The 27453-nt window shown below is 44.4% G+C and overlaps 1 protein-coding gene across 1 annotated transcript in view; it reads right to left on the bottom strand.

Moving 5' to 3' along the window:
- Positions 1–5616: 5616 nt before the first annotated feature.
- The window catches only part of SMARCD1 (SWI/SNF related, matrix associated, actin dependent regulator of chromatin, subfamily d, member 1), a 37059-nt gene continuing 15222 nt past the window's right edge, over positions 5617–27453 (bottom strand). Inside the window, exons 4-13 of the mRNA XM_040340274.1 lie at positions 27295–27417; positions 27071–27193; positions 18350–18466; positions 14766–14867; positions 13340–13501; positions 13156–13253; positions 12938–13073; positions 10055–10177; positions 9858–9959; positions 5617–9768 (exon numbers count right to left, since the gene is read on the bottom strand). Coding sequence (XP_040196208.1) covers positions 9715–9768; positions 9858–9959; positions 10055–10177; positions 12938–13073; positions 13156–13253; positions 13340–13501; positions 14766–14867; positions 18350–18466; positions 27071–27193; positions 27295–27417 — 1140 coding nt within the window. The 3' untranslated portion in view covers positions 5617–9714. The remainder of the gene's footprint in view (positions 9769–9857; positions 9960–10054; positions 10178–12937; positions 13074–13155; positions 13254–13339; positions 13502–14765; positions 14868–18349; positions 18467–27070; positions 27194–27294; positions 27418–27453) is intronic.

The following is a 27453-nucleotide window of genomic DNA, read 5'->3' as shown; positions in this document are numbered from 1 at the left end:
TTCTGCTTGTTTGCACCCCCCAAAAATTTTGAGCACCAGCCGCCACTGCTCCTGCCGCTGTCTTTGTCATACAAATACAATGATTAGTAATTTTCTGTCAAATAATCCATAATTGCGTTGACCTGAAATTGTATGTGTGTCCAAAGTTCAGTATAATTTCAACCAAAATTCTATTACAGTTGAACCTCGGATTATGAGCATAATCCGCTCCAGGAGAATGCTCGTAATCCAAACTACTCGCAAATCAAAGTGAGTTTCCCCATTGAAGTCAATGGAAACTAAAATAATTAGTTCCGCATTGACTTCAATGGCATGCAATACCGCATGCGGCCAGAGGCGGGGGGGGTGTCGGAGAGCTTCGGGAACACACCAAAAGGCCAGAGGACAGCTCGGCTGACCCCAGCAAACCTCGGAAAGGCTCAGGAACTGCGTATTTACGAGTCATTCCGATCATTTATGAACTGCTCCGAACGGCGCCGCTCGGCTCATGCGCCCCCCACCTCAGGCCAAACGTGGTACTGCACACCGCTTTGGCTTGAATCCAGCTCGTTTTGCGAGGCAACACTCGCAAACCAAGTTAGGATTTAAAAAAATACAGTGCTCGTATTGCGAATCGCTTGTTAAACGCGTTACTCGCAATCCGAGGTTCCACTGTAGTTTAAGATAGCGAATTGTGGTCTGTGGCCTAATCTGACTCAATTTTAAAACTTGTGTTCCTAACAGGTATACTACATCTCACTTCCTGTCTAGATGACATAACAGGAAAAATCACCTCTATGGGGACAATTTCAGCAGTAGGGATGAGCCGAACACCCCCCCCCCCCCGTTTGGTTCGCACTAGAACCTTTGAACGTACCAAACATTCGCACAAACATTTAGAACCCCATTGACGTCAATGGGACTCGAACGTTCGAATTCAAAAGTGCTAATTTTAAAGCCCAATATACAAGTTATTGTCAGAAAACAGGTTTGGGGACCCGGGTCTTGCCCCAGGGAACATGTATCAATGGAAAAAGTTTTAAAAACGGTCGTTTTTTCTGGAGCAGCGATTTTAATGATGCTTAAAGTGAAATTAAAAAAATTCCTTTAAATATTGTACCTGCTGGGTGTCTACACTATGTCTGTGAAGTCGCACGTGTTTAGAACTGTCCCTGCACAAAATGAGATTACTATAAGAAAAAAGTAATTTAAGACTGCTTGCGGCTTTAATGTAATGTTTGGTCCCTGCAATATGGATGAAAATCACTGAGAAAAATAGCATTGGTTTCTCCGCCCCCCTCCCCCCAGGTCATTAAAAGCCCCTTTGGCCATATATACTTTGAACAGCAGTATACAGGCGGTGCAAACAACACAGGGGCTGTAGGTTTGTTGTTAAGTAGAATCTATTTGTAATTTTCAACTGATACTTCTTTAAAGTGTAGCTCCAGCCATAAAATCTATCTAAGCTTTTCTGAAAACATAGAGAAGGGTTATCACCCCTGTAACATTTGTTTTGCTGTCTGTGTGCATCTGTTCAGAAGATTGCACCTCACTTTCTGTCCCATTGACAAATGATTTTTTTTTTTTTTTTGTGAAACAAGGATTGTGATAAAGCGTCAGTGGACAGGTGACACCTCTTACAGAAGAGAATTTCCCTTCCTAGGGGTAGATTTCCTCTCACTTCCTGTTGTCTCCTTCTGTTTGCAAGTAGGAGTCGTTTGTAAGTTGTATGTTTGAAAGTAGGGGCCTGACCTATATACTCTGCATAAATTTGGGCCCTAGGTGTTGGTGTTGCCACAACACTGTAAGCCCTCACAGTTAGTCTTGGTGGGCGCTGGAACGCCCTGCTGTCTGAACTATTATATCAAGAATTGTAATTACATGCCATTGTTGAACAGTGGTAGAAAAATTGGGCCTTTGGCGCTGGTGCCACAACACTGCAACCCCTCACAGATACTCTAGTTGGAGCGCAGCAAAGAGCCTGCTGCAAAGTATTGCATCAAAAATTGTAATTACACGCCCCTGTTAAACAGGGGCAGAAAAATTGGGCCTTAGCCACTGGTGGCGGTGCCCAGAACCAACAATGTTCTTACAAGCTATCAGCAAGATCATCTTCTGCTCCCTCTGCGACGGCAAGATAAGGTCCGCAACCTTACCCTTGTAACGTGGATCAAGGAGAGTTGCCAGCCAGTAATGATCCCTCTCCTTGATAGCACGAATACGAGGATCCTTACGCAGGCATTGCAGGATCAGGGAGGCCATGGAGCGCAGGTTTGCTGAGGCATTCGGTGCAGAGTCCTCTGGGTCACTGAGGACGACAGGATCCGCAGCCACCTCATCCCAGCCACGTACAAGTCCATGGGTTCCTTGGACTTGTACGTGGCTTTTCTTCCACTTCTGGTGTGTGTAGGGATGTGTAATAGGTGTTTATGTATTATCCAGTTAAAGACCGGCTCACGCACATATACGTCGGCAGAATGGGGAGAGGCAAGTGTAAGCAAGCATCTCCCCGTCCTGCCTAGTGACACTGTCACTGATCGTCTGTTCCCTCTCATCGGGAGCAGCGATCAGTGTTGTGTCACTCATAGCCACGCCCCCTAACAGTTAGAATCACTTTCTAGGACACACTTAACCCCTTCTCCGCCCCCTAGTGGTTAACCCCTTCACTGCCAATCACATTTATACAGCAATCCGTGCATTTTTATAGCACTGATCGTTGTAGAAATGTGAGTGGTCCCAAAATACCATCAAAAGTGTCCGATATGTCCGCCATAATGTCGCAGTAACGATAAAAATCGCTAATCGCCTCCATTACTAGTAATAAAAAAAAGGATTAATAAAAATGCCTTTAATCTATCCCATATTTTGTAGATGCTATGACTTCTGCGCAAACCAATCAATAAACGCTTTTTTCTTCAAAAATATGTAGAAGAATACGTATCGGCCTAAACTGAGGAAAAACATTTTTTTTTTTTTTTTTGTGGGGATGTGTATTATAGAAAAAAGAAATATTGAATTTTTCTCAAAATGTTCACTCTTTTTTGTTTATAGTGCAAAAAAATAAAAATCGCAGAGGTGATCAAATACCACCAAAATAAGTCTCTATTTGTGGGGAAAAAAAGGATGTCAATTTTGTTTGGGAGCCATGTCGCATGACCGCACAATTGTCAGTTAAAGCAACGCAGTGCAGAATTGCAAAAGGTGGCCCGGTCATTTGGCAGCCAAATGGTCCGGGGCAGAAGTGGTTAACATGTGTCCTAACCATGTATATATGTATGTACTGACAAGCCCCTTATGTAACAGTAGTGACAAGGTCCTCTCAATGGAGACATCAGTGGTCTTCTAGCTTCACCCCAAGAATGGGATATACGATTATATCCTGGGGCGGACTGACCATTCGGGCACTGCTAGAGGGCCCCATGCCACTTGGGCATGGAGTTCACCAGAGCTTCACAGGTTGCCACTGGAGTCGTCTTCCACGACATTACAGAGCTGGTGAATGTTAGAGACCTTGCACTCCTCCACCTTCCGCTTGCCCCACAGATGCTCAATAGGGTTTAGGTCTGGAGACATGCTTGGCCAGTCCATCACCTTTACCCTCAGCTGCTTTAGCAAGAGGCAGTGGCCGTCTTGGAGGTGTGTTTGAGGTCGTTATGTTGGAATACTGCCCTGCGGCCCAGTCTATGAAGGGAGGGGATTATACTTTTTTTCAGTATTTCCCAGGACATGTTGGCACTCAGGCTGGGTTCACACCTATGCGAATTTCTCTGCATCCTATTCGCATAGCAGGAGAATGCGACTGGCTCTCTATGGAGCCAGTTCACATATCTCTGCAGCAGGTCCAGTGTGTTTTGCAGGAAAACTTGTGCTTTATTGGTCCGTTTCAGGTCCAAATTCAGCCTAAGGTGGGATCTGAAATGGTGAACCAGGACGGAGCGGACCCCTGCTGTGCGATTGATCTATCTTAGGTGTGAACCCAGCCTCAAGGTTTTCACAATGAACTATACATCCCCAGACCATGACATTCCCACCACCATGCTTGACTGTAGTCTTTGACACTTGTCTTTGTACTCCTCACCTGGTTGACACCACACACGTTTGACACCATCTGAACAAAATAAGTTCATCTTGGTCTCATCAGGCCAAGGGACATGGTTCTAGTAATTTATGTCCTTTGTCTGCTTGTCGGCAAACTGTTTGCGGGATTACTCGTGCATCATGTTTAGAAGAGGCTTCCTTCTTGGACAACAGTCATGCAAACCAATTTGATTCGCTGACAGGCTGACTCAACTTCATAGGTCGACCATTGCGAGGCCTGTTCCGAGTGGAACCTGTCCTGGTAAACCGCTGTATGGTATTGGCCACTGTCCTGCAGCTTAGTTTCGGGGTCTTGGCAATCTTCTTATAGCCTAGGCCATCTTTACATAGAGCAACAGTTCTTTTTTTCAGATCCTCAGAGTTATTTGCCATGAGGTGCCATGTTGAACTTCCAGTGATCAGTATGGAAGAGTAAAAGCGATAACACCAAATTTCACACACCTGCTCCCATTTACACCTGAGACCTTGTATCACTAACAAGTCACATGACACCCGGCGATGGAAAACAGCTAATTGGGCCCAATTTGGACATTTTCACTCCTAAACATCCGTTTACCAGCAGCAGTATACATGAGGCCTAAGGCCCGTTCAGGTCTGCCTGTCAGTTTGCCATGCAAGCCTATGGAGCGTCGGATGTCAGCGGTGACATCTGATAAAAATCGAACGTATGGCGATACGTCGCCATCTGTCCATGGCGGATCGGATGAGATCTGATGAAAACAGACATGTCCGTTTTCATCAGATCTCTCCATAGGATACAGTGCCGCTGGACAAGCCCCTCCCCGCTCAGTGAGCAGAGAGGGACCTGTCATCCGCCAGATCAGTGGAGAGATCTCCTGCTGAGCTGGCGGACTCTGTCGCGACGGAGTCCGCCTCGTGTGAAAAAGGCCTAAGGCATGAAAGGAAGCCATCCATTGTTTACAATTGTCAATTTATTTTGTGCTGTGTCTCATTGAGAAAAGATTGCTCTTCACTTCCTGTCCCTAAGAGGCAACAGGAAATAAAATCTCTACAAAAAAGGCATTTCCCGCTTGTCACAAGAACAGCTGTCTGCACTGGAAGATGTACCATCACTTTTTTTGTTGACATTTTGGATTTCCCATCATTTTCTAGAATCCCGACAATAGCCAACAGGATAAACAGAGAAAGTGAATCTACCCAACAGACACAGACCGTGATATTTACACGCTTTTCCTTTCCAAGACCCACTATACATCTTTTGTTGTCCGATTTCCTTTAGAGATTTACCAAAACAATGTAGTGCAAGGGCCTGCCTGATTGCATACAAATTGAAACTCCTAAAGGTTTGACCTCATATGGTTTTGGGAAGTCTGAAGGAAAATAAATAAAAAAATCTATAGAAAAATTGCATAGTGGGTATCCAGCTTTACTCCATCCAAAAACACACACACACACACACACACACACACACACACACTAGGCTACACATACACTATAATAAAACGGCATGTAAAGTCTTGTCCAAGATCAACCTAAACATTGTTTTGCGCTGAAATAAAAACGTGAACACCGCCAACATTCATTTAGTGAGAAGTTGCTTTTATTAAAACTTGGCAATGACTACAAGATACAAAACAATATTTTGGTCCATCAAAACCATAATCCATTTAAAAATAAAAAAGGCTACATATTTCATGAGAATAGAGGTGCTCGCGGGCACATTCAGTGAGAGATTGGAGAGCTTCTAAGGATAACACCCCAGAAAGCAAAGCAGCATATCAAGAGCCCATTCTGCAGACTGCAAATGCTGTATAAATATTTATTATTGTACACACTGCTGCATAAACCAGAGTCCTTCATCATTGAAATCTACTGACCACTTCCATAGTCCATAACCGTGTAACCTTTTCCACTTTGAATATATATATAAAAAAAAGTTTATCATATAATAGATTTTTCCAACCTGTGTTAGACAGCACAGGTTTACAGAATCCTTTACATGGCAGTCCTGAAATCAAGTTCATCAGTGCTTCTACTATATCTGTAATAAAGAGGCTAGATAGGTGTACCGACTACCTGTACATAACAATGGGGCCTTTTGTAGGACTGAATAACTCAGCCGTCAATCCACTAGACACTCACAGAGGCAACAATCCCAGGGATCTTTCGTTAAATGAGAAGGCTACATACAAAAACGGTGTTGAGAGTGCATCTAGCTCTTTATAAAGGCCTACATTCACTGTATGTTTAAGCCAATCTTCCACAAAAAAAAAAAAAAATGCATCCCGTCACCCAAACAAACTTGGCAGTGGAAAAAAAAAAAAAAAAGGGAGTAAAAACTCTCAATGGTTGCAGCGTCCAGGATGCATAGGTGAAATTGCTCTTCCTTACCACTGGGATATCTGGGCACTCAAAATAAAGCAAGAATGCACCCAGTCCATAGAATAAATGCACCTTCGCAGGATTCCATGTTGACAGGAGGCAGCAGGGAGGGCCAGTGATGTCAGCCGCACCTTCCAGAAGACATCCAGGAAAGTATTTTTTTTGTATTACGATTCTTCGGAAATCTTTGTTGATAGTTTTATCTTTAGCTAATCTGGGCAGCAGGCAGCTGGTGTGAAAGGCTGGCTTTAAATGAAGACCATTTTTTGATGCAAAGTGAAAGAGCTGAGCTGTCAATCATAACAGTAACTGAAAGAAGCAACAACACGAATAAATCCATGCAGGAGTGCAATGGACTCTGGGAAACGAATAGCCAAAGGCCTCTGGTCAATCCACGCAACATGCCAAGGCATGAAACAGAACGTCAGCTCAAAAAAACACAGACTGCAATCAGTAAACTGCATATATAGTATTACAGGTGAGAAATATCAGCAACGTCACAACCTGCTTCAAAAATTGGTCTTCAGAGATTTAGAACCGACATGCACAGCCCCTAAATAGTTTGTATGTAGCCTTTGAGTGCACAGTGACCAATCAGAAATCATTTCAACAAAACTGATGAAGTCTGATTGGATGGGTGTCGGAATTTAGCAAGCAATTGCTCCTCCTACCCAAGTCAAGCCCAGAGTGTCACTAGCGAAACGACAGGCTGCAATTTTATTATTTGAAAATGCACTGACCACCTCTAATGTGTGATCCATGCAATCTAAAAGATTACAGTAAACCTACATAGACATGAAAAACTATTTTAAATAGGCCAATCAATTTGGAGCACACACACTAAGTGTAGGTGACGGAAGGGTGGCCGAACACCTCGCACTTGCAAGTTAAGCATTAAAGCCTCATTCACACTGACACTTCTGTGTTTAAAGATTTTAAAAATGCAGGAAATGTGATCTGAGAAGTATAGAAAATGTTTGCTTCGCAGATCACTTTTTCCTGCGTTTAGATGTTCCTCATTAAGGCCTCATTCACACTGGTACTGTCAAATCTGCATTGGGAGGACATTTCTAAACACCTATAAAAGCATCAATTTATTTTGCAATGGTGCCATTCACACATGTGCAATCAGTTCAGCTGCATGTCGAGAAAATAGGTTTTTGTGCCTCCAGAATCCGATTAAACACACTGAACCCATATAAACCTGTTGTAAAGCAGGATTATATAAAACCGGGAAAAGGTGATCTGGGAGGCATAAATATTTATTACTTCCCGAAAATATCTCCTGCGTTTACAAAAGCTAACTGAACGAGGCCTTAGGCTCGGGATCACACTGGTGCGCTGTCCGAGATGGCATGCAATCAAAATGCGATGTCTGTGCAATGCGAATTTAGCCCGATTGTATGGCTGAATCCACATCGTATTCGGACCAGTTATGCAGGAACCTTTTTTTTGGTCCGCAACAGAATCGGATGGCATGCGATCCGATTCATGTCCGAACTGACAGTTCGCACTGCCATATGTGAACCAATCTGGGGGGGACATTTACTTTGTATTGACACCCACAGCGGTTCGCACAGGGCATTGATAACTGACTGCGAGCCGGGTGCAATGCGGGAACCCATGATGGATTCGCACGGGTTCTCGCATCACACCAGTGTGAACTGAGCCTTAAAGTGGAACTTCAGTCTCTTAACCAACATTGACCATTTTAAATCCTTATGCTGCTAGCATCAGTAAATAGATAAGACAGTACATCCTGGGTACTTGTTCTAAACTTTTTTTCACATTTCCTCAGTTGCTTCCTAGTTTCTTGCCTAGGCAAATTATGTCATACATCCTGGGAATCTTCAGGAGGAAGGGGGGGGGGGGGTTCTTAACTAAGTTCAACCTCCTGTCTGCATGACCGAATGAAGGGTAAATAGATTACAGAAAGTAAATGTTACATGAATCATCTGCCCTTCTGGCCACAGGGGAGTTATACTAAATGATTTCTCTGCAAAATAAAGCATAGAGACATGGATGGATGGGGGGAGTTTGCCTTTAGACCCCTTTCGCACTGGAGCGTATTGCAGATGCTATAGCCTGCAATCCGCCCCAACAGCTGTCACACTGGAGCCTTGCGCTAGCAGGACTGTAAAATAAGTCCTGCTAGCCGCATCTTTGGAGCGGTGTGTTTACCGCTCTTTCACAGCTGCTGGGACAGTGCGGCTATGTCGCTGGCAATGCGTTGAATCAGCAGTGCACTGCGGGCGGTTTTAACCCTTTCTCAGCTGCTAGTGGGGGAAAAACCACCCCGACAGCAGCCAAAAATGCGCCGCAAATCCGCCCATAGCGTCGGCGGTAAAATTAGCGGAGTTTTAACGCTGACACTATGAGTGGTTCAGTGTGAAAGGGGTCTTAATATTAAAAATGAATTCAATAGCACTTTTGGTTTGTGGTTCTGAGTGTAGTTCCTCTTTAAGCAGAAAAGTTTGCTCGTGTTTAGTTTATAATCAGATCCTGGATGCACAGAATTCTATTTTTTCTAAACACAGCTAGACTGACTGAAACCAACGGCAGGTAAAACACACAATGTGAATGACATCCTTGAAAAATGCACAAGTTTCTAGGCATTTAGAAATGTCCTCTGAAAGTCTGACATTGCCAGTGTGAATGAGGTCCTAGGGCACTCATGTTTAGCTTTTCTACACACAGAAGAAATAATCCAGGAAATACAAAAAAAAAAAAAAAAAAATATGTTTTATTCCCTCCAGATCCGTTTTTCCTGCATTTAAATGCTACTGCTTTAGCCACCTTTACATGAATTGATTCACATTTAAGTGTCTAATTGGATCCTTGACACACACGATGACTTTTTTTAATCACAGCTAAACTGCCCACACCTAAATGCAGGCAAGATCGGTGTGAATAGCACACTAAAATCATTAAATGCATTTGAAAATGTCCTCTAAGCGCAGTTTGGCAATGTCAGTGTGAATGAGGCCTAAGAGAAATACAAAATAAAAAAAAAACACTTAAGGTGGCAAGGAAACCGAAAGTAATTGATCCGTCAACTTTAATAGTTTAACCCTCAAAACATCTGGTGGCTTTCTCAAGTTTTCATCTGGTACCAGTATAAATATTAGTGTGTCCTTATTCCACTTGTCAGTCATTTGGTGGCAGAGGCCTCAGAGTTCTGATATACTTGATAGCAGCATCCTAAAGCCTCAAAAAAGATGTTGAAAATTGTGGCCAAGAGAAGCGCTCAGTTCCATACATCCAATAGGCAGCTTCCCATGTGCCAGCGTCCCTTTATGTATTTCTGATCCCCAGGGCTTGTTCCAATTCCTGGCGTCTTTGCTGCACCTATATAAACCACGACAAAGGCAAGCCTTAAATGATATGCACAAACCGGCATGGAATACCTTCTGCATGCAAGTAAAACAAGTGTGTACCTTGGAGTAGAAGTATCGACAGACAGCTTCCTGAGCCCAGGGCTGGAAATAGAATTCTGCTCTGCGCTCCTCTTCTGGATTTCCAACAACATCCGTCATAGTCTGAGGACGAAGCAGATCGTTAGGGTTTAGAAGACTGAATAAAAAAGAAAAACACACGGCACGCCATGCAAACAAGCGACTTCAGTATCACTCACCTTGAGGTCACGGCACTGAGACTGTAGCCAGTCATTAATAAAACCTTGAGGGTCACGGGCGAAGCTCAACATGAACTCCCTCTGAATCTTGAGCTGATTAATTGTTTCAATCGTCTCATGAATCTAAACAAGAGAACATATGTCAAGAACCAAGACTGCATATTGATGGCTATTTGCATAAAGCTCCAAGGAACCAAAGACTGAGCAGATAACACAGCCGTTTGACTTTACTAAGCCACTAGGGCAGCTTATCCAATAGTGCAAATCATCATTGAACTCACTGCTGATGTTACAAATGAAAACAAATCACTTATTTCCATTACACAGATGTAAAAAAGGCAGGGCAGGCACACAAGTTAACGTGAAGCAATACCATGCTTCTTCTGGGAGCTTAAATGTCTTCTCAACACAGAAGACAAAAAGCAAACAAACTCGGTAAGATGTTGGTTAGTCAACATAAAAGTCCACCTGGGAGCAGGATACTAAAGAGCATGAAATGAGCGACTGGAAAATGCTGTTTACAAAATGCATAATTTTCAGAAGAATGCACACACATGTTTTATAAACCTGAACAGAACAATCAATTAGTCGGGCTGAGAAAACGGCTTCATACACTAATAAAGCCTCCAGGGTGCACATGGTAAATATTCCATGAGAGAGCAGGTTCAGCGCTTCCTTATATCTACCAATTACATATCCTTAAGCTGAACTGAAGCCTCACACCTTTACTCTTGATTGCCCTGGACCACTGCGTGTCGATTTTGTTCTCATTTTCCAATGGAAATGCCTCAAAACACCCTTTTTATATAATGGAAATGCATTCCCTGCCCTTCCAGTACAGTGCTGGTCCAGATAAGCACCAGCCACACCATAGACTGACGGGTTCACAGGGAAGCATGGTCAAACATTAGTGCCTGTTGAACAGTGCAGGACACTCCTCCTTATTGGCTGTCCAAGTTAGCCAATCAGGGAAGAGAGGTGGCAGAGCCAGGGCTCCGTGTCTGAATGGATACATAGAGCTGTTACTCAGCTCAAGTGCCCCCATAGGAAGCTGGTGGCTGAGGGGGCACTCGATAGGAGGGGGTGCCAGGAGCAGCAAAGAGGGACCCGAGAAGAGGAGGATCCAGGCTGCTCTGTGCAAAACCAACTGCATAGAGGAGGCAAATATAACATGTTTGTCATTTATTTTTAATGAGCCTTTACAATCACTAAGGTTTTTAGTACCTCATTATTTCTGGAAAACAAGCATACAGCTAGTCAAGGCACAGGAAAGTCAGAATTCCCTGATCTGCACACTTGTTCTGGGTCAGTGACCAAAAACTTTGGATCATCATTACAAACCGCAACGCAGCATTAGGATGAGAATTCAGCAGTGGGAGTGAAGGATTTTCTCAGTATTAGGCTTCTTCTACCTTATAGCATCATATCAGAGCTCATTTACCCAATTGATCCTATTCACAAAATGTATTTATTTTCTGCTCGGCAAAAGCAGAGCCCTGTGCGTTGGCTAGAAATATAAATATGTATTCAATATTTCATGTTAACGTGGCTAGAAAAGGGAACTTTTTAATTTAGAAATAGGTTAGAATCCTTAAAAAAAAAAAAAAATATATAAAACATCAGTCTATTTAAAATGAACCGAAAGATTGTCAAACAGAACAAAAAGCTAATTTAGAGCTACTGTATAAGGAAAAAAAAAAAAAACAAAAAAAAAAAACTGTTTGACTAAAGCCCCGTACACATTTGGCCCGTGTGTACTGCAGCATTCGGCCAGTATGTTTGACAGAAGGCATCCGTTCTGTCGAAGGGGCATAACCGAAAAAGGTCTATAGACCTTCTCCCCATTATTGACATTAGATAGTACAGTATCTCTGTCCTGAGCCTTCAGTATTTTTCTTGAGATATCACGTTGAGAGGAAACCCTCAAGCATTTCTGGCCTTGAGCAAGGCAAATGATTCATGAAGCATTTACTTCCTGGAATCATCTGCCCTTAGCTTAAGCATGCAGGAGAGTGTGCTTAGGTGAGAAAACCCCATCTGAAGATTCCTGGGATGTATGACACAATTTGCCTATGCAAGAAACCAGGAAATAAATACCGTAAAAAAAAAAAAAAAGTTTTAAACACAAGTAAATAGAATATACTTTCCTATTTACCAATGCCAGCAGAACGAGGATAAAAAATAATCAATGTTGATTGGGAGAGTGAAGCGACGCTTTAAAGGAGACGTACAGCCGAAGCTCGTTTAGCTGTATTACTTCTGTGGATCTCAGGAGTGCAGATCGTTCTCAGCAGACAGCGGTCTAAAGCATGCTGTAGTCCGAGCCGGTTTAGGCTCGGAAAAGACTGCGACCATATGGTCGGGATACACCCACATGCCTGGACCCGGCTCAGTCTCTCAGCGACTCGCTGAGAGCTGAGCCAGCTGCTCCAGCCCCCTCCATAGCCCAGTGCTCCGGTGATTGTGGGGGGGGAGGGGGTCACCAGCTCTCTGATCAGGGAGCTCTGAGAACCATACGATCAGTGGCGTTTCATCGATCGGTTATCAATCTTAGAGCTGGCAGGGGACAGATGTAGCATCAGAGCAATGTTGCATCCACCCAAGACCCCTTTCACATGGTGTCGTTTTGCAGGCGCTAATGCGCTAAAAATAGCACCTGCAAACCGGCCCTAAACAGCTGCTGCTGTCTCCAGTGTGAAACCCCCGAGGGCTTTCACGCTGGAGCGGTGCGCTAGCAGAACGGTAAAAAAAGTCCTGCTATCTGCATCTTTGGAGCAGTGTGTATACCACTCTCCCCCATCGCTCCCACCCATTGAAATCAATGGGACACCGCGGCTATACCGCCGGCAATGCGCCTCTGATAAACTGTCCCATTTTGTTTACCTTATTATCTAGAGCTGCAATCTCTTGTTGACTGGAAGTGGAAAGCAGGAAAGAGTTCATCTGAGTCTTGAGGGTGTCATCCACTTCAACATCAATATCATAACATGCTGTCTTTTTCTGGTCATTAGGATCCACACTGTTGATACAAAAAGCAATAAATATAGCAAACACTGGCACACCAAGACAAAAAGATCATATCACTACAAGAGTCTCTTTACCTAATGACATGATTAATTATGATGGGCTCTGGAGGCATGAGAAGGGCATGTAGTCTTTGAGGAAGCTCGGAAAACTTCATCCTCTGAGATTCAAAAATCTAAGGTGACAAACCAAAGGAATAAGAGAGTGAAACACAAAAACTTGACCAGTCAGTAGGAGACGGTGTGAAGGAATCAGATTTACCTGCTGGAGGTATTTGTCACAGACTATGAACTCCCGCTCATGAGGGTCCTGAAGTTTGTGTGTTTTAATGTACTGCCATAGAGCTTGAATGATGACTGGACGAGTCTGTGTGTGGATTCCAAGAAGACGAGCCAACCGGGGATCAAGCTTAAACTGAGGTGGCTGGGAAAAGGAAAAGGTTGACATGAGTCTGATGTTAATAATAGGATACCAGACAATGAGAATGCACCCAGACATTTGTCTTTTATGGGTAGGTTACAAAATACACTGCAAGTGAAGACCGAAGCAAAACCAGATTTCTTATTCCATTAATCCACAAGTGAAAACTTGTTTCAGTTTGACAGGCAAAAGCGCCGCCAATTCTCCACCTATCCTCATTTAAACCTTTCGCTGCCAGAGACGTTTCTGCATTGTTTGCACATGTTTATAAAATCATTTTAGCCCTGAAGATTCTATAAAGCCCCCAAAATATATTTTACTGAAAGAAGACACCCTAGAGAATAAAATGGTGGTAGTTCCAAACGTTAAATTTAAGGGCACACAAAACCCCATAACTCATTTTTTGTCAAATATAAAATATGAGGCTTCTCTGAGTAAATAGATACCAAACATGTCAAACCTTAAAATGATATGAGTCTGTGAAATGGTGACAAATTTCAGTACCCAATATTTTCTATAGGCAACACTTTAAAAGACCCTACAGATCATGAGTTTAGAGCTACACGGGAGTTCTGGTGCTAAAATTATTGTGTTCACTCCAGCGTGCGTTGCAATTTAAAATGTGTGTGTGTGTGTGTGTGTGGGGGGAGGGGGCAGGTGTAGCTTGTGTGTTGGGTGCAACAAATTTTTTACCTTTTTTTTTTAAATGGAAGTATAGCTTTGGATAGAGTGGAGAGGAATTGGAACATCTGGCAGGTTTTATTGCTACCTCTGACTCCATTAAGGAGATTCACCCTCTGTTTCGTTTACCATCATCATTGAAAGTAAATGAAAAACCCCAAATTTTGGGTTGTTCCCAGAAAAGAGGGGAGATCTTCCAATGGAGACACTAGTTTTGGTGACCTATTTGGCTATGGGACAGCCAAATAGGCTGACAGATTATAACCCTCCCTTGCTCTAGCCAAAATGAAGAGAGGAAAAAAATAAATAAAAAAAAAGGTTTGCCTTAACAAAAAGTGCCCTATATGATGATTTTGGCGACTCTTTAAAGACCCATTACCAGAGGTGTTTGGAAGTGATCCGGCGCTTGCCTAGTCATTGGATCAATTTCATCTGGCAGCCAGCTTGTCAGAGAGAGAGATAATATATACACACACACACACACACTCCTGGTGGTTGACATATGGACATGGCAGCGAAAGGGTAAAAACATTTTAAAAAACAGCCACACGACGTGAATGAAGTAGGTTTACGATTACATATATACCTGATAATCAAGCATCAGCAACACAGTGCAGCGTACATTGACGTCTCCTGGACGTTTGACCTGAAACCCGTCTGTCTCCTGAGTGGTTGGTGTTCTGTGCCACTGCAAATACAAAATTAATGAGTCAGAATGATCACATCTCATCCTAAAATCAGGTTGCCATTCCTGTCTGTGACCTACATTAAGTAGATTTCTCTCACTCCTATCTGACACCTAAACAAGCCAGGCTTACAACTGGCACTGGACATGAAGGCACAAAGTGTAATAAAAAAAAAATTCAAGGGCTCTCACCCTTTCCCCAGGGGGGTGACAACACTACAACCTTACAGTAAAATCACTGCAGCATGGTCACCATGTGCAGCCACTAGGACTACAGGCCAGCATGGATATGCATGTTGAAGAGTTATCAGCACCGTTACTGCTGGTAACTCTCCTCCTCTCACTGTCAGTTAATGCACAACACAGGCTAGTGTTCCAACGATATATACAATAGTACATATATCACCGCGCTACCTTAATAAACATATAAATGGCAGCCAACACCACAGAATCAGATCAGTTCTGCAAGCAAACAAACATAGAAAACAAAAGTGTAGCACTAAAAATATGTGTAAATTAAATTATATGAATATAACAGTGTGAATGGTCATAAAAAATAAAAAGTAACACCAAGTGATCAGAGTTCATGAATGGTGATAAGGTAGATAAATAAATTCATAAGTGAGGGATAAGTCTCACTAAAGGTTCCAAATCCAAAAAGTCCAAGCAAAAGTGACTAGTGTGGAAAAATGAATTGGAAATTGATAGCAGATCCACCACCAAAATGAAGATGGGAGGCTTACCGGAAAACGTGGACCCAAATAAGCATATACTTAATGAGTCATATAAGCTTATAAGGTGACAGTGACGGTATCCAAACTCAAAACCATTAAGATAGCAGACAAAAGATGGAATTCTAAAGGAATCCACTCCTTAAAACGGTAGATGGTGAGCTATAGATGATGCCAGGAGTAGCCAATGAAGACCGTGGGCACTTTCAGGAAATCCGGAGGTGTGATAGTGGGGGGTCACGGAGCAGGAAACGCAGGAGGTGTGCCGGCGGGCCTCCAGTCCCGTTGAGAGGGGCGGCTAGAGCGTACAGTCCCGGCTCCCGCAGCTGTCACACACAAGGGGGAGCAGCAATCTTTGCAAAGCCTTTCCAAAGATTGCTGCTCCCCCTTGTGTGTGACAGCTGCGGGAGCCGGGACTGTACGCTCTAGCTAAAGCTAAAAAAATATCCCAAGCTTTGAACATCTCACAGAGCACTGTTCAATCCACATCCTAAAGAGTATGGCACAACTGCTAATCTACCATGACATTGCCATCCACCTAAACTGACAGGCCGGGCAAGGAGAACATTAAATCAGAGAAGCAGCCAAAAGGCCCATGATAACTCCGGAGGAGCCGCAAAGATTCACAGCTCAGGTGGGAGAATCTGTCCACAGGACAACTATTAGTTGTGCACTTCACAAATATGTCCTTTATGGAAGAGTGGCAAGAAAAAAGTCATTGTTGAAAGAAAGCCATAAGAAGTCACGTTTGTAGTTTGCGAGAAGCCATGTGGGGGACACAGCAAACATGTGGAAGAAGGTGCTCCGATCAGATGCGACCAAAATTTTACTTTTTGGCCTAAAAGAAAAAACGCTTAGTGTGGTGGAAAATTAACACTCCCATCCCCCTGATCAGTTTAAAGCAGAGTTAGGTTATAAAAAAAATATCCCAAGCTTTGAACATCTCACAGAGCACTGTTCAATCCATCATCTGAAAATGGAAAGAGTATGGCACAACTGCAAACCTACCCAGACATGGCCATCCACCTAAACTGACAGGCCGGGCAAGGAGAGCATTCATCAGAGAAGCAGCCAAGAGGCCCATGGTAACTCTGGAGCACAGAAGCCATGTGGGGGACACAGCAAACATGTGGAAGAAGGTGCTCTGGTCAGATGAGACCAAAATTTTACTTTTTGGCCTAAAAGCAAAAAACGCTTTGTGTGGTGGAAAACGAACACTGCACATCACCCTGAACACCGCACCCCCGTGAAACATGGTGGTGGCAGCATCATGTTGTGGCAATACTTTCTTCAGCAGGGACAGGGAAGTTGGTCAGAGTTGATGGGAAGATGGATGGAGCCAAATACAGGGCAATATTAGAAGAAAACCTGTTAGTCTGCAAAAAACTTGAGACTGGGGCAGAGGTTCACCTTCCAGCAAGACAACAATCCTAAACATCCAGCCAGAGCTACCATGGAATGGTTTAGATCAAAGCATATTCGTGTGTTAGAATGGCCCAGTCAAAGTCCAGACCTAAATCTAACTGAGAATCTGTGGAAAGATTTGAAAATTGCAGTTCACAGACACTCTCCATCTAATCTGGCAGAGCTTGAGCTATTTTGCAAAGAAGAATGGACAAAAATGTCACTCTCTAGATGTGGAAAGCTGGTAGAGACATCCCCAAAAAGACTTGCAGCTGTAATTGCAAAGTATTAAGGGGGCTGATTACAAATGCACGCCACACTTCACATATTTGTAAAAAAAAAAAAAAAAAAAATGGAAACCATTTTCTCATTTTGCTTCCACGTTACAATTATGTGCCACTTTGTGTTGGTCTATCGCATAAAATCCCAATAAAATACATTTACATTTTTGGCTGTAACATGACAAAATGTGTAAAATTTCAAGCGGTATGAATACTTTTTCAAGGCACTGTACATTTCAGGTTATATTCCAGGACAATATAAAATAACAGTATTTAAAGGCAATCACAAAAATCACAGCTGACACAAGGCTCCTTCAACAATGGTCACGGAAAAAAAAAAAAAAAAAAAAAGCACTTTGAGTGCAGATGTTCTAAAAGCAGAAAAATCACTCCATCACTTAAGTATAATGATAATGTTTCAGATCACAATCTGATCCTTTGTCAAGTCTGAAGTGTAGTGTAATGAAGGATTTTCTTTGCCATTATGACTGTATATGCCTTATGAAATAACAGAAATACTTTGGGCGCTATTAGTGACTTTAAGGGCTCTGTGGTATCTTGATAGACAAGTACTTTGGGTCATCGTGAACTATTTTACTTTCAATTTCACCAATTTCTACAAGTGATTTATGTGATGTAGACAGGTGCTGCCCTGTCTGAAGCGTTGTGCCCTTCTGCCGTTGTGTTCATCTATACTTTTACCCGACTTACAGGCCGCCCTGCTGGGATAAATACATACTGAAAAAAAAACACAAAAAAACCACTGCCCTCTAGTGGCCAACAATTTTCATTTGAATCACAGGGACGCAAGAAAACAAATTCTAGCTGAAACGTATAGGAGATGAGCCAAAGAAAGTATTATGATAGTTCATGTATTATATCCATTTCTAAATCGCTGGCAAAAAAAGGAATGACCTCTGCACAACGTATTGGCATTAGATAGTGGTGTGTGCACATGAAATAAAAAAAATAAAAAAACCCACATGAAATGGAAAAAAAAAAGGGGGGGGGATGCAAAGAAGAATTCATAAGTGGAGCTCCAGAAAGATGTGCTTTACATCAGACCTACCTCCACCAAATGATTATCTGGCCCATACAGATCCTTGTCTAACTCAATGACCAAAGACTTAAAAAATGATGAGAATTTTCTCTTCTGTTTGGAAACATCATATTTGGATAAAGTTGCCTGTAAAACAAAAAAATAGTAGTTCAGAAACCTGATATTGCATATCTTTTCATGCAGTCAGTATTTTAAGTGCCAAAACTGTGTTGGCCCCAATGCGGCTATACTTCACAATTCAGATTCCGTGTCCTATGTAGAGTCCCCAGCAGGTATACAAGACCATTGTGGTCTCTTATGGACATACATGCCAGAAGAAAGGAGCAGCTAAAAGTGTCACTACTCGCACAGCAATTAACTGGAAAGGCTTCCAGCCGGTTGCTAGATGGAAATACAGGGTGTGTCTTTACAGCAACAGGTAGCAGAACTAATTTGACAAAATGGCAATAGTGAGCAGATTTTATCCTGTTTAAGAAGGCTTCTTTTTCTTCCCTGAGCAATAGCTGGACTCTGTAACTTAGGAGCTACACTGGTCCTCCGAGCATGAGATATGAGATTATCAGAAGTAGGCTTTAGGTTATTGTACTTCATAACTACAACTATGCAGTTTCATTGGATGTTTAGACCCCTTTCACATTGAAAACCGCCCCAGATGCTTTAGTGCTAGAAATAGCCTCCAAGCGCCTGAAAAATGCCTCTCATTCACTGCAGTGTGTTTTTCCACACTGAGGCGGTGCACTTGCGGGACGCAACCACAAGTCCAACAAACAGCATCTTAGATGCCGGTTAGGAGCGCTGTATACACGGCTCTCAAAACGCACTGCCCATTGCAATGAATGGTCAGCGCTTCCAAATTGCCTTAAAAGCACGTTGAAAGAGCTGCAAAAAACGGGAGTTTAACACTTTTGAGTTAAAACTAGGGTTGTCCCGATACCACTTTTTTAGGACCAAGTACAAGTACCGATACTTTTTTTCAAGTACTCGCCGATACCGAATACCGATACTTTTTTTTCAATGTCATGTGACAGATGGGGACTGATAGGTGGCTGGTACTGATAGGTGGCACTTTTGGGCACCGACTAGTGGCTGGTGCTGATGGGCACTAAAAGGTTAGCTGGCACTGATAGGTGGCAGAGAGTGAAGGGGAGTATATAGGGCAGGGTGCAAGTGGGTCCAGAGTACAGGTGGGTGCAGTGTGCAGGTGGGGACAGGGTGCAGGTGGGTGCAGGGTGGTACAGAGTGAAGGTGGGTGCAGAGTGCAGGTGGGTGCAGAGTGCAGGTAAGTGGTGGGTGCAGGGGAGTACAGAGGGCAGGGTGCAGGTGGGCAGTGGGTGCAGGTGGGTACAGCGTGCAGGTGGGTGGTGGGTGCAGGAAAGTACAGAGGGCAGGGTGCAGGTGGGCAGTGGGTGCAGCTTGTAGGTGGGTGCAGTCGGGTACAGCGTGCAGGTGGGTGCAGATCGGTGGTGGGTGCAGAGTGCAGATGGGTGCAGGTGGGCAGTGGGTGTAGGTTGGTGCAGTTGGGTACAGCGTGCAGATCGGTGGTGGGTGCAGAGTGCAAGTGGGTGCAGGGGAGTACAGAGGGCAGGGTGCAGGTGGGCAGTGGGTGTAGGTTGGTGCAGTTGGGTACAGCGTGCAGGTGGGTGCAGAGTGCAGATCGGTGGTGGGTGCAGAGTGCAAGTAGGTGCAGGGGAGTACAGAGGGCAGGGTGCAGGTGGGCAGTGGGTGTAGGTTGGTGCAGTTGGGTACAGCATGCAGGTGAGTGCAGAGTGCAGATCGGTGGTGGGTGCAGAGTAGGGTTGTCCCGATACCACTTTTTTAGGACCGAGTACAAGTACCGATACTTTTTTTCAAGTAGTCGCCGATACCGAATACCGATACTTTTTTTAAATGTGTCCCCAAATGCAGCCATGTCCCCCCCCATATGCAGCCATGTCCCCCACATATGCAGCCATGTCCCTCTAGCCATGTCCCTCACATATGCAGCCATGTCCCTCTAGCCATGTCCCTCACATATGCAGCAATGTCCCTCTAGCCATGTCCCTCACATATGCAGCAATGTCCCTCTAGCCATGTCCCTCACATATGCAGCCATGTCCCTCACATATGCAGCAATGTCCCTCTAGCCATGTCCCTCACATATGCAGCAATGTCCCTCTAGCCATGTCCCTCACATATGCAGCAATGTCCCTCTAGCCATGTCCCTCGATGCGGCGGCGCGATGCGGCGGCAGCGGGGGGGGGGGGGGGGAAGTATTCTATTTAGGTATCGGGGGTATTTGCGCGAGTACGAGTACTTCCGCAAATACTCGGTATCGGTCCCGATACCGATACTGGTATCGGTATCTGGACAACCCTAGTGCAGAGTGCAAGTGGGTGCAGGGGAGTACAGAGGGCAGGGTGCAGGTGGGCAGTGGGTGTAGGTTGGTGCAGTTGGGTACAGCGTGCAGGTGGGTGCAGAGTGCAGATCGGTGGTGGGTGCAGAGTGCAAGTGGGTGCAGGGGAGTACAGAGGGCAGGGTGCAGGTGGGCAGTGGGTGTAGGTTGGTGCAGTTGGGTACAGCATGCAGGTGAGTGCAGGTGGGTGGTGGATACAGGAATGTCTTCCCTCTCCCAGCACAGACACCCTGTGGCTGGAGAGGGTGGGCGGAAGCCAGGCTTCTGTATTTAGATGCAACACAGCAATGTTCTTCTGTCCAGCCGGGTTCTCGGCACCCGCCTGCACTCCCGCAGCATCGCTCCCTGACGTTTGTCACACTAGAGCTGGTGATGGAAAGCTTTTCCTGGGCAGATTTGGCACACTTAGCACACTTTAAAACTCACCCCTCCGAACACAGACCTCAGATACAGCGCGTCTCAATTCAGTGAGAGAGCTGCCCCTCCTCTCAGGCTCCTCCTCATGACCTGTGAGACATGTCAGAGCCGGGGAGGAGCCGCCTAGGAAAAGCTTTCCATCCCCAGCTCTAGTGTGACAAACGGCAGGGAGCGATGCTGCGGGAGTGCGGGCGGGTGCCGAGAATCCGGCTGGACAGAAGCACATTGCTGCGTTACGTCTAAATAGCTATAGTCACTTCACAGAATCTTTTACTTGCCTGCCTGCTACGATGTCCTTCCTGCTCGTCTGATCTCCACCTGCTCTCCGCCCCGTTCCGCCCACTCTCAGCTCGGCACTTAGCACGATCTTCGCCGCTAGGTCTCCGCCCCTTCTCAGTCCCGCTCTCCGCCGTTCTAAGCAATTCCAATGATCTCCGCTGTCTCCCCACCCATTCTCAGCCCCCTGCTCTCCACCCCCTCTCTGCACCCGCTCTCCGCCCCCTCTCGTCACTTGAGGAAAAAAAAAAATAGTATCGGCAGAAGCATCGGGAGCATTTGCGCGAGTACAAGTACTCTCGCAAATGCTCAGTATCGGTCCCGATACCGATACTAGTATCGGTATCGGGACAACCCTAGTTAAAACCCCCCGCTATTGGCCAAAAAACACCGCTAATATAAGCGGCGCTTTAGCACCAACGGCCAGAGATGTTCGTGTGAAAGGGGTCTTACTTAGAAGATAAGAATACAATTTTGCTAGATGAGATTTGAATGAAGGCTCATCGATAGTCCAAATATCTACATACATTTGTTAGATGCTCAGGCCAAGTCTGCATGCTTCTGAGCTTGACTGATTATCTAAAAGTTCTCAGCCCACCTCCCAGAAACATCTTCTAGGCCTGGGCTTGACAGCAGAACTGCAGAATGACTTATCTAGACCAAGAACAAGGTTTGCCCAGGAAGATAGAGGATTCTGATCGTCTGCCTTAAAGTGGCAAAAATAAAATAAAAAAAAGAAAGCTCTTCCCCTCACAGAGTGCCCCCGTAGCAAGCCGCTTGGTATGGGGGGCACTCATGCAGGCTTGCTCCCAAGCCATCTCTGTGTGTCCACAGTAAAAATGTTCTTTGCTAGTCAGGGGATTTGAGTCACACAGCTCTGTATCAAAAAATCATGGATACAATGACAACTTGGCTGTGCTAGATATCCACCTTGAAGGTGGACTTGTTAAAAGGCCAAACACATGCACTACCTTTCTGCTGCATGCAGTGTTTTATTGTGCCCAACACAGAAAATTGTGCCCGCTTCAGTCACTTTACAAGCAGCTGGCCTAAATAAACTAAATGCATGGTCCACTTTGCCTGATCCATGGACAGGGATTTTCAGTAGAGTTGAGCCTGCATGTTGTCCTGCCATTAGACGGAACCAGTGGGGGACCCGAGAAGAGGCAGTTCTGCTGTAAAGCCCGGGCCTAGAAGTCGTTTCTGAGAGGTGGGCTGAGAACTTTTATATCCGTCAAGTCCAGGAGCATGCAGACTTGGCCTGAGCACCCAAGAAATGTAAGTAGATAACAGAACTATCAGTGAGCCTTCATTCAAAACTAGTATAACAAAATTCAATTCTAAACATCCAATGAAATTGCATGGTTGTAGTTATGAATACAACAACTTAAAGCTTACGGTGAGAATCCCATGTTCAGAGGATCAGTGTGGCTCCCAAGTGAGACACCTTGGTCATTTGCCGGGTGCTCTGCTACAAGTGAGCTCTCCTTTGTGATTCTCCTGCATTCTCCAACCCAAATATAATGGAAAAGTATGCCAAATATGACTTTACTTTCCCAATATACTTCATTGGGCCACGTAATGAAGCCAGTGTGTTTTTAATGATGGTTCCCTCTGTACCTCTGAGGAATTCCATGCTACATTTACCAATGTCCATGCACTTCTATTATATTCAACGTAAACATGCTGTAGTGGCCCAGGGCTTGTTAGTGTTGCAACGTCAACCCTCAATTCCAGTGTTCAACGCGACGGCTACTACAACCTCTACCAGGGGTTTTATTTCTCGCTGCCATGCTACAGAATTCTTAAAATAATTTCCCTTGGGTGCAGGAGGACCTTGTTTTATTTGTGGAGGATCAGTGAGAGGAATCCCGCCAAGCAGTACCCCAATGCTCCCTTAAAGTGACACAAAAGGTGTGTGGAGTTATACATACTCCTGACAGTTCATTTTACCCCAGCCAGGCACAATGGGCATACTAGACAGCCATATGTGTAGTAGGTGCTCCAGGGACCACGGTGACCTGATCCATTTAATCTTGCGATGTACCAAATTGCATCGACATTGGGTAGGGCTAATGAACACACTGAATGCTGCGTTTCAGACTTCTGTCCCACTTGACCCTAAACCCTACTTTTTGGGCATATTAAATGATTTCCAATTACCGGTTCTTACTAGTGGTGGCGAGAGCCTTTTTTCAAGCCAGGAGAGTTATACTACGGCATTGGAAATCCACCGACTCTCCCTCCCATAGGGAGTGGGTGCAGTGCATGGGTGACTTTCAGGTTGGAGAAGTACATATATCAGCAAAGGGGACACCTCTGTAAATAGGAAAATTACTCAGAACCCCCAAATATTTTTTTTTTTAGCAGACACCCTAGGGAAGAAAACGGCGGTCATTGCAACTTTTTATCTCGCACAGTATTTGCGCAATAATTTTTCAAACACCTTTTTTTGGGGAAAAAACGGTTTCATGAAAAAAATAAAAATAAATAAATAGTAAAGTTAGCCCAATTTTTTTGAATGTGAAGGATGAAGTTACGTAGAGTAAATAGATACCCAACATATCGCGCTTTAAAATTGCACACACTCATGGAATGGCGCCAAACTTCAGTACTTAACCGAGGACGTCCATTGACGTCCTCGACTTTGTGCGGTGATATCTGAATGCCGCCTGCAGCTACAGGCATCATTCAGATATCACCGTCTTCAGCCGCCGATTCTCTGCACGATAAGAACGATCCACCGCTTGATCGTTCTTATAGGCAGCGGGAGGGGATGTCCCCCCCCCCTCCCGCCGCTTCTCCGGGCTCTCCTGTGCCATCGGGGGTCCGGAGAACGTATCGGCCAGCGCTGGCTGGGAAGCATAGAGATGACTGGTGACCAGATGGTCACCAGTCATCTCTATGACCGTCGGAGGCCCGGGCGCGACGTTATGACGTCACGCCCGGTTACCCGAAAATAAACAAAGCCGCAATCGCGCCTGTCGGCATGAGACCGGTGAATTTTTTTCACGATCTCATGCTTGTAAGCCTGGAGGAGAGATGTGGGGTCTTATTGACCCCGCATCTCTCCATAAAGAGGACCTGTCACAGCGATTCCTATTACAAGGGATGTTTACAAGTGCTAAAAAAATAAATAAAAAAATGATGTAAAAAAAAAATATATATATTTTAACGCCCATGTCCCCGGTAGCTCTTGCTCAGAAGCGAACACGCATGCAAGTCCCGCCCACATATGTAAACGCCGTTCAAACCCCCACATCTGAGGTATATCACTAGACCTTGTCTAACTTGAAAATAGTAACCTGTAAAAAAATTTAAAGCGCCGCCTATGGAGATTTTTAAGTACCGAAGTTTGGCGCCATTCCATCAGTGTGCGCAATTTTAAAGCGTGACATGTTAGGTATTTACTCGGCGCAACATTATCTTTCACATTATACAAAAAAATTGGGCTAACTTTACTGTTTTGTTACTTTTTAATTCACGAAAACGTTTTTTTACCCCAAAAAAGGCATTTGAAAATTTATTGCGCAAATACTGTGTGAGAAAAAAAGAAAAAGGTGCAATGACCGCCATTTTATTCCCTAGCCACTTAAAGACCTTAGGTGTTTTTCAGATTTGGTGTTTGCAAGACTAAAACAGTTTTTTCTGCTAGAAAATTACTTAAAACCCCCAAACATTATATATTTTTTTTTTCTAACACCCTAGAGAATAAAATGGCGGTCATCGCAATACTTTTTGTCACACCGTATTTGCGCAGCAGTCTTACAAGCGCACTTTTTTTGGAAAAAATTCACTTTTTTGAATTAAAAAATAAGACAATAAATTTGGCCCAATTTTTTTATATATTGTGAAAGATAATGTTACGCCGAGTAAAATGATACCCAACATGTCACGCTTTAAAATTGCGCCCGCTCGTGGCATGGCGTCAAACTTTTACCCTTAAAAATCTAGATAGGCGACGTTTAAAAAATTCTATAAGTTGCATTTTTTGAGCTACAGAGTAGCTCTAGGGCTATAATTATTGCTCTCGCTCTAACGATCGCGGCGATACCTCACTTGTGCGATTTGAACACCGTTTTCATATGGCGGCGCTACTCGCGTATGCGTTCGCTTCTGCGCGCGAGCTCGTTTGTTTTCTTATTTAAATTTATTTTATTATTTTTTACACTAAAATATATAAAAAAAAAAAAAAAAATGATCACTTTTATTCCTATTACAAGGAATGTAAACATCCCTTGTAATAGAAAAAAGCATGACAGGTCCTCTTAAATATGAGATCTGGGGTCAAAAAAGACCTCAGATCTCATATTTAGGCTTAAATGCAAAAAAAAATAAAAAAAAGGAAAATTTGTCATTTAAAAAAATGACAAAAAAAAAATTGTCTCTTTAAGAGGCTGGGCGGGACTGACGTTTTGACGTCACTTCCGCCCAGCAGAGCTATGAGGACGGGTGGGGGCCATCTTGCCCTCACTCAAGTCCTCACTCTCCAGGCGGCAGCATCGGATCTCCTCCGCCGCTACCGACGGCTCCGGTAAGCGGCGGAGGGCGCGGAAAAGCGGCGGGAGGGGGGGCCCTCTCCCGCCACCGATAACGGCGATCTCGCGGCGAATCCGCCGCGGAGACCGCCGTTATCGTTTACACGGCCGCCCGCTGAAAACATGGATATCTCAGTTGTGGCAGCAGCTGCTGCCGTTACTGAGATATCCATGTTTAAAAAGAGGACGTACATTTACAATAGGCGGGTCTTTAAGTGGTTAGGGTGTCTGCTAATGCTTGGAGGTTCTGATGACCTAGATACGCCGATTCACAAACGTACGTACACCCGGCGCAATTTATTTACGCTGTTTACGTTAGGCTTTTTCGACACAAGGTTGCTCCTGCTATTAGGTGGCGCAGCCAATGTTAAGTATGGACGTCGTTCCCGCTTCGAAATTTGAATTTTTTACGTCGTTTGCGAATAGGGCTGGACGTAATTTGCGTTCACGTCGATAGCAATGACGATTTGCGGCGGAATTTCGAGCATGCGCACTGGGATTCTTTCACGAACGGCGCATGCGCCGTTCGTAAAAAACCTAAAATATGCGGGGTCACCATAATTTAAATAAAACACGCCCCTCTCATCATCATTTGAATTTCGGCGCGCTTACGCTGGCCCCATTTACGCTACGCCGCCGTAAGTTAGGAGGCAAGTGCTTTGTGAATACAGCACTTGCCTCTCAAACTTACGGCGGCGCAGCGTAAATATGATACGCTGCGCCGCCGTAAGAAGGGGCGCAGCTACATGAATCTAGCCCAATAAAGTCAGTGCCCGAGCCTAAGGGCCAGGCGACTTGCTTTCAGAAGGTCAGCTGTAGCAGCTTGAATATTCATCTTAGGAAATGTTTACTTTAACTGCAGAGGAATATCATAAAAGGAAGGCGACGCCACTGATATGTGCCAAAAACAATATGCAGTGCCTGGAATTAATCAGAGCAGAGAGGACAGGGGACCCATGTCACAGCATAATAGGTTTAGGGTTGTCTGTGTTTGTATATATTAGGTAAACGTAACTTAAAAATTATACATTGTTGCTTGCGCTCGAACGCACGTGGTAATACCTCACATGTGGTTTCGAATATAGAATATACAGGTTTGTTACTCACATCCTCCAGAAGGCGACCTTCTACACGCAGCTCCCAAGAAGCCACTGTTCCCTCGCCGTCCTCCATATCAGACTTTGCCGGGTTAAATGTGTTAGAAATGAAAATGCGGAGTTTCCTTTTTTGCTAAGGAGAAAAAAGAAATAAAAGCCCAAATAAAGTGTTGTTTGGAAAAAGCTGCCAGTTGAGCTTTACAGAAAAGTAAATTACAGAACTTAAAAACGTACCTTGATCGGTCTTTTCAAGGCCTCTTGAATATCAAGCCGTTTTCTCATAATTGTCTGGTCCAATTTCCTCTCAAAAGCCAATAAATCCATGTAAGCCTGAGATTCAGGTACTAGCTCCCGAATCTGTGCAGAAAGTCAAAGTAATTACAATGTGTGCAA

Source organism: Rana temporaria, chromosome 2 (genome assembly GCF_905171775.1).
Source record: "Rana temporaria chromosome 2, aRanTem1.1, whole genome shotgun sequence".
In the NCBI taxonomy this organism is placed as follows: domain Eukaryota; kingdom Metazoa; phylum Chordata; class Amphibia; order Anura; family Ranidae; genus Rana; species Rana temporaria.
The sequence above is the reverse complement of the archived record's forward strand: the minus strand, read 5'-3'. Positions and strand labels throughout refer to the sequence as shown.